General features: G+C 46.7%; 1 protein-coding gene across 1 annotated transcript in view; it reads right to left on the reverse strand.

Moving 5' to 3' along the window:
* Positions 1 to 357: 357 nt before the first annotated feature.
* The window catches only part of rps6kc1 (ribosomal protein S6 kinase polypeptide 1), a 59,420-nt gene continuing 39,060 nt past the window's right edge, over positions 358 to 20,717 (reverse strand). Inside the window, exons 8-16 of the mRNA XM_064991223.1 lie at positions 20,428 to 20,552; positions 20,190 to 20,288; positions 19,043 to 19,090; positions 18,187 to 18,319; positions 15,461 to 17,188; positions 14,492 to 14,581; positions 8,036 to 8,118; positions 5,388 to 5,483; positions 358 to 2,548 (exon numbers count right to left, since the gene is read on the reverse strand). Of these exons, the coding sequence (XP_064847295.1) occupies positions 2,447 to 2,548; positions 5,388 to 5,483; positions 8,036 to 8,118; positions 14,492 to 14,581; positions 15,461 to 17,188; positions 18,187 to 18,319; positions 19,043 to 19,090; positions 20,190 to 20,288; positions 20,428 to 20,552 (2,504 nt within the window). The 3' untranslated portion in view covers positions 358 to 2,446. The remainder of the gene's footprint in view (positions 2,549 to 5,387; positions 5,484 to 8,035; positions 8,119 to 14,491; positions 14,582 to 15,460; positions 17,189 to 18,186; positions 18,320 to 19,042; positions 19,091 to 20,189; positions 20,289 to 20,427; positions 20,553 to 20,717) is intronic.

The following is a 20,717-nucleotide window of genomic DNA, read 5'->3' on the forward strand; positions in this document are numbered from 1 at the left end:
CAGCCAGGAACTAGAGTCACTGAACCTGATACACTGGCAATGCTAAAAACTCCTTACTTGTGTGTGTGTGTGTGTGTGTGTGTGTGTGTGTGTGTGTGGAGGGGGGGAGTGTGTTGGCTTCTATCAGGGTCAGGGTGATACTCAGCAGGACTGACAGCAGCTCTTTAGGAGTGTCATCACTCCTACTGATCAGAGAGATGGACTGTATCCCCAGAAACACACACCCGGCAGATCCACCATGAACTGAGTACAAATGGCAGATGATAACCCACTGACTAAAACCACTTGTCCACTACAAAAAACACACCCAGTGAAATCCACACACACAGGCCTAAGAAGCAGATCCCACCACTGATAGATGATCCAGATGTGTGTTTATTAAGTTGTATTCCAGAGAGGACAGACTAATACATAAAACATGTGTAAGTGAGAATAGCTAGACACAGTAAGAAACATAGAAAACCAACTATTGCAGGCACACATACATCACACACTGGTAGTGTTTGGCATCTCAGAGAATAGGTCATTGTATGACATGGATAGTGACTAAGTGTACGGCTAACTGCTAGGTCCATGCCATGTCGTTAGTCAATCAATTAACCAGAGAGCCAGAACAAAATGGAGGAATCAATCAGGTTTGAATAGTGATTTTCAAATCATCAAGGTGTCCCCAAGTACTGGTCTATAATCAGTTTTTCCTCTGAGTAGTTTATGGTTATATTAGGTTAGTGTAAGCTAGATCCTAGATCTGTGGTTAGTTACAGGCAGTATGCGATGGGATGCGCAGGAGGCAGTATGTGATGCGCAGGAGTGACATTGGGGATGACAGTGTTCTGCCATTTTAACAAGGAAGGCAGCATACAGTGGGACTTGTAATAGGCGGAGTCTGTCAGGTCATCCGATGGGAGCTCTACATTCATTGTAAAAAAAATTGTGTAGAAGTAGTGAGTGATTGAAAGTAGTAGGTATTGGTCAGAGTAGAAGTGGACACCAATGAGAATTAGGATTGGGTGTGAGACAGATGAATATAAATGACATTACAAGTTACCTTGACAACACACAGATGGGGAGTTTTAGGCTACATGACAATGGACATGACGAGATCAATGCATGAACATCAATTATTGAATCTATAATAGTTGTCTTTTTATTAAATATGATATATAATCAAATGCACAGAAAATCACTGATGTACAGTACAGTGGGTTTCTCTGGGTAAAAAAAACACGCACCTTCGACTATACCATTCAGACAACCCTACAAAAACATTACTCAACCATAATCCAACAAATATTCACCCTTCATTCAACCATTGTTCAACCATGGCAACTGTTATACAATGCATCTCCCGAGTACAATGCCAGTGTTTCCCCTATATTAATTTAGCAGTGGCCAATCGCTGTCAACACTCCCAAAAATATGTAGTTTTTTTTAATATGCAAAAATTCAAATAACTTTCAGGATAAAATGTTTTCAGTGTAAACGGAAACGACTAAAACCAGATATAAAAGTAGGTAGAAAAGCTAAGAGCTATAAGTTTTAAAATAATATCATCTTTGAGAACTAACAATTACCAAAACAAAAACTAGACAGTCCGGGAGAATCTAAAAGTCAAAAAACGGCACGGGGCCCCATAGATATTATGTTTGAGTCACTCAAATGGCTTATGCCGTGTTCTTATGCTATGACAAAATGTGTAGAATTGCAGGAAACTAGCTTTAAAAGTAAAAAATGTTCTCACCACCCCACAGCAAAATGTGTTTAATTATGTGTAGAATTGTAGTAAAAGTGTAGAATTGCAGGAAATTAGCTTTAAAACAGTAACATTTTCAGTCCGCCCCAAGGCAAAGTGTAGAACTGCAGGATATTAGCTTCAAAACAGTAACATTTTCAGTCCGCCCCAAAGCAAAGTGTAGAACTGCAGGATATTAGCTTTAAAACAGTAACATTTTCAGTCCGCCCCAAGGCAAAGTGTAGAATTGCAGGATATTAAGCTTTGAAACAGAAATATTTTGGCTCTGCGGCCAAGAGGAGGGCATCTACAATTTGAGGTCGGAGAAAACAGTACGCAACCTATTAATACAGGGGAATGTATGTGGACTGTGAAATGTCAGAACACCGTTGGTTGTCTTGTTGAAATAAGAAAAAGTTTCATTGACTTTGTGAACCACCCTTCCATAAAAGGACAAGTTAGTTTATTGCACCACATGCATCATGTCTCAACAGTCTAAGCTGCTCAACGTGAGGATAAAGAGAACGTCAGTGAGAGTAACACGTACAAGGTAGGTGTGTAGACAATATGTCCAACTCCCCAACAAGAGTTCACTTGTTGACACTGGCCACGTCTGGGTCTCTGTGTCTGTGTGTGTTTGTGCCCACCCTGTCAGCAGCTCGATCCGCCCACAGCATTCATTTCTGGCCTCCACCGTCCCACAATGCACTGGGCTTATTTGGGCCAGTCCACTCGGCCAAAGAAGGGATGTGATTTGATGTCCTCTGCTCCTGCCACCCCCGCCCCCAGCCTCTCTATGGGGTTGAACTGGAGAAGCTACACCCATAAAATAAAATAAAAAACGCTATTAACACTCAAGCGGTGGAGGACAAACTATTTCGCTGATATCTCACTGATTGCATAGCAAACTAAGCAAAGTGAAAATCAGTGAAAAGAGCTTTCCTGATCTAAAACAGGTCATATAACATGCACACATAATATACATCTGGGTGATTCCACGCCAGCATGAACAGAAAACATTTTTGGTATCTTAGAGTGTTCTGGAACAACTCACATAGAAACTTGTTTGACATGCTTTTTACATTTGTGTGTGTGTGTATATACACTGCTCAAAAAAATAAAGGGAACACTAAAATAACACATCCTAGATCTGAATGAATTAAATATTCTTATTAAATACTTTTTTCTTTACATAGCTGAATGCGCTGACAACAAAAATCACACAAAAATGGAATGGAAATCAAATTTATCAACCCATGGAGGTCTGGATTTGGAGTCAAAATGAAAGTAGAAAACCACACTACAGGCTGATCCAACTTTGATGTGTTGTCCTTAAAACAAGTCAAAATGAGGCTCAGTAGTGTGTGTGGCCTCCACGTGCCTGTATGACCTCCCTACAATGCCTGGGCATGCTCCTGATGAGGTGGCGGATGGTCTCCTGAGGGATCTCCTCCCAGACCTGGACTAAAGCATCCGCCAACTCCTGGACAGTCTGTGGTGCAACGTGGCTTTGGTGGATGGAGCGAGACATGATGTCCCAGATGTGCTCAATTGGATTCAGGTCTGGGGAACGGGTGGGCCAGTCCATAGCATCAATGCCTTCCTCTTGCAGGAACTGCTGACACACTCCAGCCACATGAGGTCTAGCATTGTCTTGCATTAGGAGGAACCCAGGGCCAACCGCACCAGCATATGGTCTCACAAGGGGTCTGAGGATCTCATCTCGGTACCTAATGGCAGTCAGGCTACCTCTGGCGAGCACATGGAGGGCTGTGCGACCCCCCAAAGAAATGCCACCCCACACCATGACTGACCCACCGCCAAACCGGTCATGCTGGAGGATGTTGCAGGCAGCAGAACGTTCTCCACGGCGTCTCCAGACTCTGTCACGTCTGTCACATGTGCTCAGTGTGAACCTGCTTTCATCTGTGAAGAGCAAAGGGGGCCAGTGGCAAATTTGCCAATCTTGGTGTTGTCTGGCAAATGCCAAACGTCCTGCACGGTGTTGGGCTGTAAGCACAACCCCCACCTGTGGACGTCGGGCCCTCATACCACCCTCATGGAGTCTGTTTCTGACCGTTTGAGCAGACACATACACATTTGTGGCCTGCTGGAGGTCATTTTGCAGGGCTCTGGCAATGCTCCTCCTGCTCCTCCTTGCACAAAGGCGGAGGTAGCGGTCCTGCTGCTGGGTTGTTGCCCTCCTACGGCCTCCTCCACGTCTCCTGATGTACTGGCCTGTCTCCTGGTAGCGCCTCCATGCTCTGGACACTACGCTGACAGACACACCTTCCTGCCACAGCTCGCATTGATGTTCCATGCTGGATGAGCTGCACTACCTGAGCCACTTGTGTGGGTTGTAGACTCAGTCTCATGCTACCACTAGAGTGAAAGCACTGCCAGCATTCAAAAGTGACCAAAACATCAGCCAGGAAGCATAGGAACTGAGAAGTGGTCTGTGGTCACCACCTGCAGAACCACTCCTTTATTGGGGGTGTCTTGCTAATTGCCTATAATTTCCACCTATTGTCTATTCCATTTGCACAACAGCATGTGACATTTATTGTTAATCAGTGTTGCTTCCTAAGTTTGATTTCACAGAAGTGTGATTGACTTGGAGTTACATTGTGTTGTTTAAGTGTTCCCCTTTATTTTTTTGAGCAGTGTATATATATATATTTTTTTCTAATGATGAATGAACGTAGCCATTTTAGGCCCTTTTCAGACCGAAACATACCTCCTGTAAGACCCTATGATCCGTGAACTGTACATGAAACAGACAACATCTTGGAGTATAATGACAGCAAGATGTTGTCTGTATCATGTATGGTTCACAGATCATAAGGTCTTACAGAGGGCATATATAGGTCTGAAAAGGGCCTAAAATTGTCACCGTCATCATGACTTTCAAAAAAATAAAACGCATGAAAAGCATTTCATAAAAGCATTTTGTTAAAAGCATTACAGACATCCTTCCTCCCAATGAAGTTTCTATGTGAGAATTGCCAGAACAATACGAGATACAAATATTTTCCGCTCCCATTGGTGTGAAATCGCACATCTGCCATGTATTCATCAGCTCACTCATTATAGCATCTATGCATTCATTAGATAATGTATTTGTGACATAAAGACAACAGTTTTAAAATGTGTGTAATGGCTGTTCTCCATGCCTATCATCACACCATAGGACATTCCATAGTAATCCATTATTAAACCCGGGCATGAGCCAATCAAAATGTCAGTCTGACTCTCATTAGATGGTGTTTTCTCAATTGTGGGGTACCAATTGTGACTTTTTATTATAACGCATCACACACGCTGTATTCGATAGATCGACAGGAGCAGTATGAATGCTACCCAGTTTATATTAAACATCGGAATGAGGAATTAGCAAGGGAACGTTAAATATAGGATGTATTTATACACAGTGCGAGAGGTCTGTGTTTACTTTAGTACATGAAGTACTCATCAGTACAGAGGAGAATAGAAGAGATGAGTAGTCAACAGGAGGAGCCACAATGTGTATTATAGAACAGAAGAGATGAGTAGTCAACAGGAGGAGGAGCCAGAATGTGTATTATAGAACAGAAGAGATGAATAGTCAACAGGAGGAGGAGCCACAATGTGTATTATAGAACAGAAGAGTACTGACCTCCACCAGTAGCGACATGGCCTCCTCAGATACAAACTCGGGGACGTTGAGGGCCGTGTGGCGACTGATACCAGCTGGGTGGCACTGCAGCAGAGACTGGGGAGGAAGAGAAACACACATTATGCACATCAAAAACATGCGCACACAATTACATGCATTCATTTGACACCTGGTCGGATCATATTATTCTCGCTCGGTGTCATTCAGACGGTGAAATGTTATCCAGCCTGGATCAACCTCCACGGTCTCAGATACACATCAGACAAACCACAGTTTATTTATCTGTTTCCGTCACGACAAAAGCTGTTCATGTTTCGGCTACCGTCTGTGTGAAGCTGCCACAGAGGCAGACAGAGACAGACCCCCAGCCTGCGGAGGCCACTACAGGAGAAAAGCTGACTGGATAAACAGAAGACAAGAGAGAGGGAGAAAACACCTGAAATAATACTGATCATAGCAGAGATAATATCAGTGTGATTTCACTGGGCTGTTGCTCTTCCTTGTGACCTAATGGAAAAGGTTGTTTTTCACATGGGGAGAGGTTAGTGGAAGAGATAGAAGGGGGAACTCAGACAGACAGTTATTCTGTTGAAGTCACTATAAACATGCATTACAAAGGGAAACAGAGTCAGGCAGGTGGTAATGTAATTGGGTGTGTGTGCACCTACACCACAGGTAGTCGTAATTACTGTGTTACAACAAGCCCTTGAGATTTTACTTAAAACCCAGCGCAGCCCAAATGTTGAAAAACACAAGCCAAGTAAATACACTGAACAAAACTATGACCACAACAAGTGTTGGTCCCATGTTTTATGAGCTGATATAAAAGATACCAGAAATTTTCCATGAGCACAAAGCTTATTTCTCAAATGTTGTGCACAAATTGCACAAATTTGTTAACATCCCTGTTAGTGAGCATAATCCATCCACCTGACAGGTGTGGCATATCAATAAACTGATTAAAAAGCATGATCATTACACAGGTGTACCTTGCGCTGGGTTAAAATAAAAGGCCACTCTAAAATGTGCAATTGTGTCACACAACACAATGCCACAGATGTCTGAAGTTGAGGGGGCGTGCAATTGGCATGATGACTGCAGGAATGTCCACCAGAGCTGTTGACAGATAATTTAATAAGAGAATTTGGCAGTACGTCCAACAGGCCACAATAAAAAAACTCTATGTGAAGGAGACGCGTGGCGCAGCATTAGGCAAATGGCTGAGTGGTTTTCTGATCTAAGCCCCTACCTTAATATATATTTTTAAGGTATCTGTTACCAACAGATGCATATCTATATTCCCAGTCAAGGGAAATCCATAGATTAGGGCCTAATGAATTTATTTCAAAGGACTGATATCCTTATATGAACTGTAATGCCTTTGACTGTTGTTTATATATTTTTTTCAGTATAAAATATTTGTATGTGTGCTTCCCTTTATACAGTCATTTGTGTGTGTGTGTGTGTGTGTGTGTGTGTGTGTGTGTGTGTGTGTGTGTGTGTGTGTGTGTGTGCGTGCGTATGTGAGATTAGCATGGAAAAACCCTGTTAGTTCATCAGTTAGATCGGTTGCTTTTTCCAACACATGCTGCAGGAGTTATGGCTCAGATCCCAGCAACAGTTAAGATCGCCCTGGGCAAAATCTTATCCTGCAAGGATCAAGAGCTCCTGTGTGTGTGTGTGTGAGCGCAAGGATCAAGAGCGCCTGTGTGTGTGTGTGTGTGTGTGTGTATGTGTGTAATATACCTCAACTAAAATCCTCAAAAGAGAAATCTGTGGGTTTGTTGAAGTTCTGCCAGTAAATGTATTCACAATGTTAAAACAAACTTACAACCTGGCTGTCCGTTTCATCTGTTTCATCTAGTGATGGGAACTAAAGATCGTTCAGATGAAACTACGCCACTGGCAGTCAGTTAGGATTTATTCAAATTTAAGGACAATTAAAAGTTTGAGGAGTGTTCTGGACCTGTCACGAGTGTGTCTGTGTTCTCGAAGACAGTGATATCTCCCTCCTCACCTGTCCTCATCTACCCCTGACCCAGGAACAGCCACAGCAGTATATCACCAAGAGATCTGCTCTGTTCTCCCACCTCTATACTGATCTAAGGTCAGTCAGCTCAGCCCAAGGAGTCCTAAGAGCTGGCTCGCTCTTCCATCCCAGCCCTGATCCAGGGACAGAGAGCCAGGAGAGGGCCCAGGGAGAGGTGACCCCCTGCCCCAGCAGATGGAGCCCAGGCTGGGGGAGAAAGTCACACCGCTGCCCCTGGCACCAGCCGAGAACCAGGGGGAGAGACGGGAGCCAAGACGCAACTACACAGACACCTCCAAACACACAAACAACAGATACATACATACATATATGCCTGTGTGTATGCATGTATGTATACACACACACACCCACATCCACCCTGGCACAGCTAGCCAGCCAGTGAGAGGAGGGAAGAGCCAAGATGCACCTACACACAGACACCACAAAACACCTTCCACACACACACCTGACAGAGATGGTCACATGTCCACCCTGGCACAGCGAGAGCGATGGCCAGCGAGAGCCAACATATACCACCACACAGATGTCTTCACTGCCCCCGCACACACACAGGCATCCATCTAACACACAGCCACACTGATGCCATTTGTCCTCTTACCTTGCCTATGAGCAGCTCAAACAAGATGGCTCCCAAACTCCACCAATCACACGCTGCAGTCTCCTCGCTGATACCGCCCACCTCTACAACAAAGGAGAGAGAAGCGATAATATGACATGTAGCTGACAAAACATCAGGTCTGACTTGTGATTAGCGCAATTCCTTTAAATTCACTATCCCAAAATTAGAATACCACATAATAACACTATGAAATGACAACGACTTAATATTTTATTTAATTAACATATTACACACACACAAACCAGTGAGGAGCCAAATGTGTGTGTGTGTGTGTCTCGTAAAGGGGTGATTTGCATAATAAAAAAGCAGTCAAATTGAGGAAACCGTCTGTGCTGCAACTTCACACCATCTGCATGACCTGACCTCACACACAAAAAAAATTGAAAAGCGCACACACACCCTCAGAAACACCCACACACACACACACACACAAACACACCCTCAGAAACACACACACCCTCAGAAAAACACACACACACACACACACCCTCAGAAACACACACACCCTCAGAAAAACACACACACCCTCAGAAAAACACACACACACACCCTCAGAAAAAAACACACACACACCCTCAGAAAAAAACACACACACACCCTCAGAAACACACACACACACAAACACACCCTCAGAAACACACACACACACACACACACACCCTCAGAAACACACACACACACCCTCAGAAACACACACACACACCCTCAGAAAAACACACACACACCCTCAGAAAAACACACACACACCCTCAGAAAAACACACACACACCCTCAGAAACACACACACCCTCAGAAACACACACACACACACCCTCAGAAACACACACACACACATAAACACCCTCAGAAACACACACACACATAAACACCCTCAGAAACACACACACACATAAACACCCTCAGAAACACACACACACACACACACACACACACAGAAACACCCTCAGAAACACACACACACATAAACACCCTCAGAAACACACACACACACACGGTACCAACCAGACACTCCTTCAGAAATGCACACACTTCTCCAGTCCAGAGACACAATACACGATACACTTCCACTTAATGCCTTGATCAACATTTCCTTTCTGCCCTCCATTTCATCCTCATGTTAGTTCCAGCTGCCTTGTATTAAACATCACTGGTCTGTCGTCCTGTCTGTTAGTTCCAGCTGCCTTGTATTAAACATCACTGAACTGTCGTCCTGTCTGTTAGTTCCAGCTGCCTTGTATTAAACATCACTGGTCTGTCGTCCTGTCTGATAGTTCCAGCTGCCTTGTATTAAACATCACTGGTCTGTTAGTTCCAGCTGCCTTGTATTAAACATCACTGGTCTGTCATGCTGCCTTGTATTAAACATCACTGGTCTGTCATCCTGTCTGTTAGTTCCTGCTGCCTTGTATTAAACATCACTGGTCTGTCGTCCTGTCTGATAGTTCCAGCTGCCTTGTATTAAACATCACTGGTCTGTCATCCTGTCTGTTAGTTCCTGCTGCCTTGTATTAAACATCACTGAATTGTCGTCTTGTCTGTTAGTTCCAGCTGCCTTGAATTAAACCTCACTGGTCTGTCGTCCTGTCTTCCCTATATTCTATCTATTGTTTTCAATTCAATGCTATTTTAAATTCCCACCTCCATACTGTATCTCTCTTGTTCGATTAGTCTTTCTGTTCTACTACTGAAGACAAACCTCCATGTTCCCCCTAAACTGTAAGACCCTGTCAAGGTGAACGTTGTGTCGGCCGTGCGTCCTTCCTCTAACACCACCTCCCTCTCTCCCCCCCTCTCCCTCTTGTTCCATCTCTTCCTCCCTGGGCTCTCCAGGCCCCTGGCTCTCTATCCCACAGAGGAGGTTAGGGGAGCAGGGACACACAGCCGGAGTGACAGGCAGGTCGGCTGGGGGGGCCACTGGTGCATGTGCCATTATTGTGTGGTGTATGTGTGTGTCAGTGGTCTTGCCTGTGTGTTGGTGTGTGTTTGTGCGTGCGTGCGTGCGTTCCACTGGGCACCAGATGGCCCCTTGTGTCTCTCTCCACTCCTCTCTCCAGAGGGGGGCCTGGTAACCCTGGGGCCGGGGCCCAGGAGTCAGAGCGTGTGTGCCCAGCGACCAGGCTCCTCAGCTGGGGAGGAGAAGAGACAAAGCTCCCTCTCCTCCAGGAGGCTCCAGGGGGTTCCCTTTCAGCCAAGGTTAGAGAGCCCCAGTTCGGGCTATGATACTCCTCGCTCTGGCCGCCCTTAAAGGAACATCCAGCCAGCACTCTCTCTCTCACACATACACACACACACACACAACTGAGCAACCAGTCTTCAGGGCTCCCCATGACCACCGTTTTGACAGCCAAGGAGAAGAGATCGTCATTGAACAGACTAGTGATACCTGCGTGGGTATGAGCTTGGGGGGAGGATACTGGACACACACGTCTCACAGCAAGGTCAATTGTCATCACAATGGATTAATGTCTGAGGAGCTGCAGGGAGAAGACAGCGGAGCTGGCTACACTTAGCGCTCTGTCAGAGCAAGGCAGGAAGAGAGAGAGAGGGGAAAGAGTGGGTCACTAACAAAACCCACTCGTACAGTAAGCCTCCGTTTTACATGACTATAATACACACGAGTTCATTAAAAATGTCTCCTTTCCACCTTGTCTTTCTTATTTCATCTAAAGGGATGGGAGCCTCTGCTAATCTTTACAAAAAGAGTGAAGTCAAGGGAAGGCCAAGCCAGCTAAGAGACAGTGAGTGGAGCCACACAGTGTTCTCAGCCCAGGTGTGATGTGTTCCGATTCTGCCGTTAGACAACAGAACTTCCCTTTTCTCTACAGCAAAGGAGTTCCCTCTTCCTCGGTCAGTCGTTTAAGAAAAGCACTCTCTCCTCTCATCTCTTAGGGCCAGGAGGAACATTCTCTCTTCTCCTCTCTCTTCTCCACTTCCCCAAAACCAACCGACTGCCATTGTTTGAAGGGGAAGTGATGTAGGAGGAAGTGAAGAGAGGAGGACCGGAGAGTCTGGAGCTTCTCACGCTTCAGGTAGAAGCAGTTGACGTTAACCACAGATGTACTTACTGTGTTGTTGAATACAATAGGGAGAAGGAGAATCTAAGGCCTATCTAAGTGAATCGGACAATAAGTGACAATGCGCATATTATTATCAACACCATTGTCACTAAATAACATGCTGTTAGTTTGATGGGGAGGAGGGATGTAAAAAATATTATTTTGGGTGATTTTTTAAATAACAGAAAAGCACTCTGGTGTTTACAGAATCAGTTCTAATCTCAGTTAGAGATAATAAACAACTAATAGATCAAAATAAAATAAATACTTTCCCAGTCCCCTCCTATGTTTTTGGGTGTGAGTGTGTTGAAAACATGTTGTCTCCCTCTCTCTCTCCCTCTTGACACAAACACACACAGCGCCCTGTCACAGCAGGCACCCTGCAAGCTCTCTGGCAAACAATCATAAATCTGTCATCAGGAATGAACCATAGCTGGGACTGACCCTGTCTGGGTAAACAGCAATACATAAGGGGGTGGAGTAAGTACATCTGTGGGAGGGGGGGGGGGGGGATTACAGAATGACATTGAGGTAGATAGAATGAAAGACAGAATGGAAAAAGAGCGTGAGATTGAAAGAGAGTGAAAAGTACGAGTTAAAGTGAGACTTAGAGAGAGAGCAAATGAGTGAGAGTGAAGGCTATAAAGCAGAGATAGAGAAGTCAGACAGACAGAGCATGAATCCCTCTGCTGGATCCTCATGGCTAATACACCTACCACATGCTGCCCAATGATCAACCAGATGCGGAAGTAACCACCGATACAAAACCGAGATACACTGAGATCTGAGATACACCTATTATGGACCTACAAGTCCATCTACGCAGAAGCTAATCGGTAGTCACCACACCCTTTTAAATAATCCAATATCTTTCACAAATTAAAGTAGGACAGCTGACCTACACACTCCCTAACCTCTGCCTGCTTATTCCTCCCTCATCTGTCCTTAGTGCCTCTCCGGTTGACATCTGGGGCTTGATCATTTGACATACACTGAGCATACAAAACATTTCTCTTTCCATGGCATTGACTGACCAGGTGAAAGCTATGATTCCTTATTGATGTCAGCTGTTAAATCGACTTCACTCAGTGTAGATGAAGGAGAGAAGATAGACTGAAGAAGGATTTTGAAGCCTTGAGATAATTGACACATGGATTGTGTATGTATGTGTGCCATTCAGAGCGGGAAAGTGCAAGACAAAAACGGGGTATGGTAGTAGGTGCCAGGTGCACCGGTTAGTGTCAAGAACTGCAACGCTGCTGGGTTTTTCACGCTCAACAGTTTCCTGTGTGTACCAAGAATGGTCCACCACCCAAAAGACATCCAGCCAACTTGACACAACTGTGGGAAGCATTGAAGTCAACATGGGCCAGCATCCCTGTGGAAGGCTTGACACCTAGTAGGGGAAATGCCCTGACGAATTGAGGCTGTTCTGAGGGCAAAGGGAGGACAACTCAATATTTGGTATACTCAGTGTATGTTCCTCGGTGTCGAGTTCCTATCTCCAATATAATGCCTTAACACACGGACAGTGTTCTGCTGCTCTGGACTGCCTGTCCGTCTGCCCGCCAGCCTGTCCGTCCGTCCGCCTGTCCGTCCGTCCGCCTGTCCGTCCGCCTGTCCGTCCGTCCGTCCGCCTGTCCGTCCGACCGCCTGTCCGTCCGTCCGTCCGTCCGCCTGTCCGTCCGACCGCCTGTCCGTCCGACCGCCTGTCCGTCCGACCGCCTGTCCGTCCGTCCGCCTGTCCGTCCGTCCGTCTGCCTGTCCGTCCATCCGTCTGCCCGCTTGCCTGTCTGTCCATCCGTCTGCACGCCTGCCTGTCTGTCCGCCTGCCTGTCTGTCTGCCCGCCTGCCTGTCTGTCTGCCCGCCTGTCTGCCTGCCTGTCTGTCTGCCCGCCTACCTGTCTGCCTGCCTGTCTGTCTGGCTGGGACTTCTGGAATATAACATGAGTGGAGAGAGATGGAGCTTTGCTTTCATACTTATTGCACTCTGTCATACATTTGGTTTGGTCAAGAAGGATTGGGAGGAGGGGGTGGGAGAGAGAACTTAAGTATATAAAAGTATATACATCTGTCATTTTTGCTTTAATCCAAAGCGACACACACAGTATGTTAACTATGTGTCGCACGTCGTCTGGTGTTCCAGTACAGCGTCATGCGCCATCAGTGTTGCACGTACGCACGCACACACAAGGTGCGGTAGAGTCTTGTGTGTAACAGCAGTGTGTTTAGTCAGCCTTTAAACAGCATGCCAGGGCTTCCACAGGCATGCTCAGGCCACAGGAGAGGTAAGTCACACCACGCCAACACAGGCTGGCGCCACACTACCCTCTACAGGACACCCCAGGAACTACATTCAGTTTCTAAATCTATACATGTTTTTCAGTCCATTTTAATCTGTTTAAAATATGTCAAAACTATAGAAGACAGTAATTGTGTGTCATCAATACTCACAGAAAAGTTTGGCCTTCTGTGCATCTGTGACTCGGGAAATAATTCTCTGGGAAATGTGTTGGTTTAAAACTTGTTCATGTTATGAGGCGGAAGGTAGCCTCGTGGTTAGAGCATTGGGCCAGTAACCGGAAGGCTGCCGGATCGAATCCCCGAGCTGACAAGGTAAACATCTGTTGTTCTGATCCTGAACATCCCACTGGTAGGCCTTCATTATAAATAATAATTTGGTCTTAAAAGACTAGAGGTTAAATTTAAAAAATGAATGAGAACTCTCAAGGCATGCACACCAAAATGATGTTCTCTAGTGTGTTATCTGTAGATCTACACGCATGAATGAATGGGCTCTACTGCCATTTAAACCCACTTTCCCGAGGCCCCACATACATAGTGAACTTTTTACGTGGTCTTGCTCCTGTATGAATGAGGCCTTTGTGGGAGATGGGAGGGAGAGTGGCCTAGTTGTCTGCATAACATGAACCTCTTCACAGCCTCACTACGAACCTACTGAGGCCTTCTGCTCTGGAAACACACACACACACATTTTTGAACAATTGAGTACCACAGTATGAGTCATAAACCCTGAAATGGTTACAATAGTCTATTTTAGCCTCTGTGATTTCAGAACTACTTCATATAAGGTCTGTGTTTGTCGGCGTGACGTTTTGACAAGTGCGCAAATCTCTCTCGGACAAGGTCACTTCAATTAGCATAGCACATTTTTGTAAGTAAATTGAGCCCAATATATTGATGAAAGTCACCTTGTCCCGAGAGACACGGCTATCAAAACGTCACGGCAAGCCGACACCAAACACACAGATGTATTTTTTCGTAAAATTCACAATGTGAAAAATGAACGTCGGAAAAAGCATTGGAACCATTTCTGTGGTTTTACGACGTGTCCTCTGAGGCGGTGTGTGTCTCTCACCGGGTGCACTGTACATGTTGGAGATGGCCCCCCTGTCGTAGGAGTCCTCCACCTCACTCCAGCTGCAGAAATACGTCAGCTCAACATGGCCTAGGAACGAAGGAGCGAGAGAGAGAAAAATGAGTCATGTCAACAAACCCAAAAAATAACCCTTTCCAACTTCTCAACACGTACACACACACACACATCTCCAACTTCCAAAAACAGTGTTTGTGTCACCCTGACTGCCTCGCTCTCTTCTGCACACAACAGTCCACTCAGCTGACCTCTAGAACACTTACACACCTCTTTACCTCCTCTCTCTCTCTAACAGAGCTATTCCAGCAGCACACGGCCCCAGTGATTACTCCTGTTTAGCTGCTAACGGCTACCAGTATCATTAGGACTAATGTTGCCATTAGCTAGCCGATGGCATCAGCCGGAGTTAACCAGACTGATGCACTATACTACTACTAGGCTGTTGATAGCACTTCAGAACAATAATTACACACAGAGGGGAACACAGGGAGACCAAAACAGCCACTCAGATAATTAGACAAGTGTCCATAACAAGGTACAGCGAGATGATGGGACTAGAAAGGCAAGGAGAGAGATTCAAGCTTGGGTCGGTGTAAAACAAAGATAATGCTTTGGAGGGAGTTTCCAAACCACTGGTATCAGACAGATAGGCGTATGAGTGGCGTGTCCTATCTCTATGAATATATCTGGCAGACCTTTAGTAGTTTCAGCTTTGAAGGAAAAGTGAAAGATAATGAAAATGATGAAATAGTGTGAAAGTCTTAGTACTTTGTTTCATAACCTCTCCTAGTTGACAGAGGAAATTAGATTGAGGCCTGCATATTTCTCCTAACGCATATAACTGGGTCTACACAACACGTATGATGGGCGTTCACTTTTGATGTATAAACGCTATATACAAACACCCATCACAAAGCCCTGTTGATTCAGTAGAGCTGTGTGACCTCTGACCTTTGCTGTTGATGAGGATGTTGTTGGGGTTGAGGTCCTTACAGACGATGCCCTCCTGATGGAGTGAGTCCAAGGCAGAGACCATGTCCACCGCCCAGCACCTCACAAACTCCTCTGGAATCCTGGCCTGGGACGCTACAGCAGACAACTGGTCAAGCTCTGCAAACAGCCGAGACACATCCTTATCTGACTCTACCATGTCCTCCACACCAAACACACCAGCCTTACTGGCCTGGAACTGGGACTCAACGCCTAGTGCACTCTCTGCCCCAGAGCTGGCCCCTGTCCCATCCTGACCGCGGTTGGAGCCAGCTATCGTCCCGTCTGGGTTAAGAACCAAACTGTCAGGGTGTACCTGTGGGTTCAAAATGGCTTCTAATCTTTCAGGAAGTGAGCTAAGTGAGTCAGCGAATGGAATGTCTGTGTTGGAGGAAGAGAGCGGGACCATAGAGACAGCGCTGGCAGGGAGAATGTCCTTATTCGGGAGTACGGAAGCCATTTTGGCATCTTGTCCGAAGGCCAGGCCACAGTCGTCCCACAGGGAGGCGCAGGGAGAGGAAGAGGTGGTGCGTTTGTTCCTCGAGGGGAGGGCCCGACACACAGCCAGCTCCTCCCCCTCCTCAAGCTCATGGTGGAGCTGCAGGACGTCCGGCTGGATCAACTTAGGGGAGGCTTTGGCCTCCTGGGCCAGACATACCCCTGAGGACACCAGCTCCTCCTGTAGGGCCTCCACTTCCCCAGTTACCCCCACCAACCCCTCCCCACCAATGACCCCAGGCAGGTTGACCAGGAGGTCAGGGGGTCGACCCTCGTCCTCCACCACTGCCTCTTTAAAGGAGATGACTGGTACCGACTCATTAGAGCCCTGGTCACTACCATCCAAACCCCACCGGTCAGACCCACCTCCATGACCTTTCACCTCCTCCACTAAGTCCGACAGGTCTGTGACTTCAGAGCCCAGGTCAGAGGTGGACAGGAAGGGGAGCGGCTTGGAAGGGTCTGGTTTGGGCCTCAGCTCGGCTGAGTCAGGACACCACGTCACCTCGCTAGCACTGTCCTTACTATCGATGCGGAAGAACTCCATGGGGGTGCGTTTGGACTGGTCCAACGAGAGGGGAACGGCGGGGGAGAGCAAGGGGCTGAACACCTCGCCGTGGTTCTGCCCGATGTCCTGGCAACGCCCGTTGTTGTGATCCACGGCCGTCTCAGTAAAGAAACGCAGTTCCTGGGCGCTGATTGGAGAGCAGAGGCTGTCGTTGCTAAGCAGTGAGCGAGTCCTGGAGGAAGTGGTTGTCGTGGTGACGGTGAAATCCAGCGACGATGCTTCCTGTCCTCTCGACACACACACCTCTCCCTCCTTCTCCTCCTCCTCTCCTAGAGCTTCTGGTTCTACCTTTTCTTGCTCGTACTCATTACAGAGATTCAGATAACTGTCGGTGCACTCTAACTCAGAGGTCGCTCGAGAGTCCAACTGGGACCTAAGGCGGTCAGCCAGCCCAGGAGGCAGAGCACTCTTCTGGGGGAGGACAAGAGAAGACTCCCCTTGCCTCTGGAGCACACATCCAGGCCCAGTCCCAGAGCTGCCAGAGTCCAAATCGAGCTTGGGAGCAGCATGTTGGACAGAGTGGACTGCCGTGGTGTGGCTTTTCTGAATGAAGGGAATGTCGAAGCTGTCCTCCGGGCTGGAGTTACGCAGGAACTTCCCAATGTGAGACCATAGCTTCCCACCTGGACCGAGGAGAGGGAGAGAGAGAGAGAAGAGACAAAGAGATGGGGAGAATTGAAACTTGTTTAATGATCAAAGTAAGAAGGTGGGTTGCGCAAAAGGTAAATAGAAGGAAAAAACAACATATATGGTGAAAACAGTTTAATTGTTTTGGGGACTCAATTACCTCAAGGGTCATGATAACATTTAGAAACTGTCCTTGGCAGGCAGAAATGAGCACACACTCCTCCCCAAACACACATGCACACACTCACTCTAACCCAGCTGTGGTGTGAGTGATTGTAGGACAGCATCTGTTGTGTATGATGAGACTGAATAGGGTGTATGCTGCGGGCGGTGATAATGATAGTAGGGCAGCACGATCACTTAGGAGGAAAAACAACCACATGTTGGACTGGAGAATGTCACTCAGGTCACTGCCTCCCTCTGTCTGCTCTCAACTACTTTGCTGGCTGTTTGTCTGCTCTTCCCATGTGGGACAGATTCGCTATACTGTAATGCACTACTTTCAGCTGTGCTTTTCTTAGACTTGGATTGTATCTACCATTTGAGGCATCATATTATCATATCTAGTTTTCCAAAACAAATATTGCGCTAGCCAATCAAATATTTGAACTCCATATGAAAAACGCATTCATTTTCTAAATGATGGTAAATCAATAGGTGCATAACAAAAAAATAAATCTATTTGTCTTTTCGCAAGTTATACAAGTGTGAAGTTACTCTAACTGCTATCAGAGTCTGTCTCTTTCACACACGCACACACACGTTGGTGAGTGGAAAATAAGGATGCCCAGGTGTTAGCATAGCTAATGAAGCGCAGCACCACCTGGTATTCAGAATAATGACCTGTGACATACACCCAACTCTATCAAACATCTGTCTACAACAAGGGTAGGCAGGCAGGCAGGCAGGGAGTGAGTGAGTGAAGGGAGATAAAGGAGAGAAGAGATATGAAGGATGGAGAGAGTGAGGGAGACTAAAGAAGTGTGTATCATACCCTCAGCGTAATGTAGCAGAAGAAACACAGTGTCCTCTGAGACAATGAACTTCCTCAGCCGCACCATGTGGGGCACAGAGTGAGGCATGATGGTCCGCTTGGGTCTCCCACAGTCACTGCTCTTTCTCAAGCCCTGAGGGAGGGAGGGAGCCATGAGGAGGGATGAAGGAGAAACATTGCATTGAGGTTGTGCAAACATTGCCCTGCCAACCCGACTCCCTGTGTCTGTATTCATTAAGACATATACAGTAGATCTGAGTTATTCTAGACTTCAGTGCAGGAATGAGTGTGTGTGTGTTTGTCGTCTGTGCCTGTGGCGTGCTGTTCGATGGCATCTGGCACACGTCTCGCCCCAGAGCAGGAGAGCTGACAGGGACACGGCCATTAGAATCAATTACACAGGTCACACTCAGGGCACATGGTGACTCTCACATACACTCCGTTACACTCAGGGCACATGGTGACTCTCACATACACACCGTTACACTCAGGGCACATGGTGACTCTCACATACACACCGTTACACTCAGGGCACATGGTGACTCTCACATACACACATTTACACTCAGGGCACATGGTGACTCTCACATACACACCGTTACACTCAGGGCACATGGTGACTCTCACATACACACCGTTACACTCAGGGCACATGGTGACTCTCACATACACACCGTTACACTCAGGGCACATGGTGACTCTCACATACACACCGTTACACTCAGGGCACATGGTGACTCTCACATACACACCGCTAGTCTTGATACATGGTGGCTTTCACACACACACAGCCACCATGAATACTAGGAACTGACACACACACTAGTAGGACTACTAATTCAGCACATAGACTTACTTTCAAAATAAAGGTCTCCTGTGTTCTCTTGTCCATAACCAAAAGAACCTGAGGGGAAAGACGACATTCAAATCCAGAAATAACATTACAGTATCCCGCCATCTCATCCCTGCCTCCCTCCCTCTTAAATCATGTCTGTTTCACCTCCCTGCACCCCCCCCTTCTCTCTCTTTCCTGACATCTTCATTTGTTTTCTCCTTCACTTCTCCTCCTCTCTCTGACATCTCCATTTCTCTCCTGCTCCCTCTCTCAGGGGAGAGCTGGAGCATATGTGGCAGGGTGTGTGTGTGTGTGTTTTATTCTCTGTGACCCTGGCTGGGCCCAAACAGGTGCAGGCTAAATGGATATGAATGGAGTTGTGAGTAAACAGAGTGAAAGTGCTAGCCAGGACGCTAATATAATTAACACACCAACATCAGGGACGGGGGAGAGGAGAGGAGGCGCAGGGGTGAGGAGCTCTCTCCATCTGTCCCCCTATCCCCAATTAAAAGTGAGAGAAGGAGGGAGAAGGAGAAGAGCTGTGTATGTCATTGTCCATTAGGTGAAAAAAACAATGTTGTTGTCTTTCTTTGGCCGCCATTTCTATATGCACAGAATAAGGGAGCAAATACCCGCAGGTGTTTAGTTGTGTTGCTGAGTTGTGTGCAAACATTGTATGGTTTTAGTTGTGTGTAGGGCCTCACTAACGTGTGTTACACTGTGTCCATTTGATATGTGTTTGGTTGTGTATAATGCTGTGGCTCTGGCCTGTGCTGAGCTCCATTGATTCTGTGTTGTGCGATGTCCGCTCTGCCTGCCAAGTCATTTCATGCTCCAGTGCTGGAGTCACTTTGCCAGCAGCTGTTTGAGAGGACCAGTAACCTAAACTGACCTTGTGGCACCCCGACACACACACTGGTTTCCTTTCCTCGTCTCCTTTCCTTGATCCTAGCCGATTTTAAAAAAGACATGGATAGGTGAAAACAGGGTAACACAGTAGTCTTTCTACTTAGATCCAGGAAAGGAGATGAGGAAACCACTTCGAACCGATGATAACTGCCCACAGGATGCTTCTCTATAGTCTAAAGTGGCTTCCCTTCCATCTGCACCAACCTAAAACAAACAGTCTATATGACTGCCCTTCAACCCATCCTTCCCCCAGACTGACCTTATCTATGACCCCCAGCACCATGTAGGCCCTGAGCTCCTCGGCTGGACTCTGCTGACCCCCTCTGCAGGTGGCGGTAGAGCATTGCGCCCCCATGGCCTGAGATAGATGGACATAAGATTGATTTTATATAACCTTATACAAAGCCAGGCAAGTCATTGAGAATAAATGTTGTATTTTACAATAATGATTATACGGGTGCATCAGTGAGCCAATGAGATTGTTTGTAGCCACTGACCACGGTCTGTGTTGACCCTTGACCCATGCTGTTTCTCAGATGCTGATTGGATATCTGCTCAGCACGCATCAGATACTCAGCCGTCCTTCTCTTCACAGCCTCCCGCCTCGTAGGGCTGGGCTCGCCTGGAGAGAGAGGAGAGGGGGAGATGGAGGGAAGGAGAATTATGTAAGATACAAACACTTAGAACCAGCCAATTCAGATTGCAAAGCCAATCAATCAAATTGGGGCGGCAAGTAGCCTAGTGGTTAGAGCGTTGGACGAGTAACCAAAAAGTTGCAAAATTGAAT

The sequence above is a fragment of the Oncorhynchus masou genome, chromosome 16 (assembly GCF_036934945.1).
Source record: "Oncorhynchus masou masou isolate Uvic2021 chromosome 16, UVic_Omas_1.1, whole genome shotgun sequence".
In the NCBI taxonomy this organism is placed as follows: Eukaryota; Metazoa; Chordata; class Actinopteri; order Salmoniformes; family Salmonidae; genus Oncorhynchus; species Oncorhynchus masou.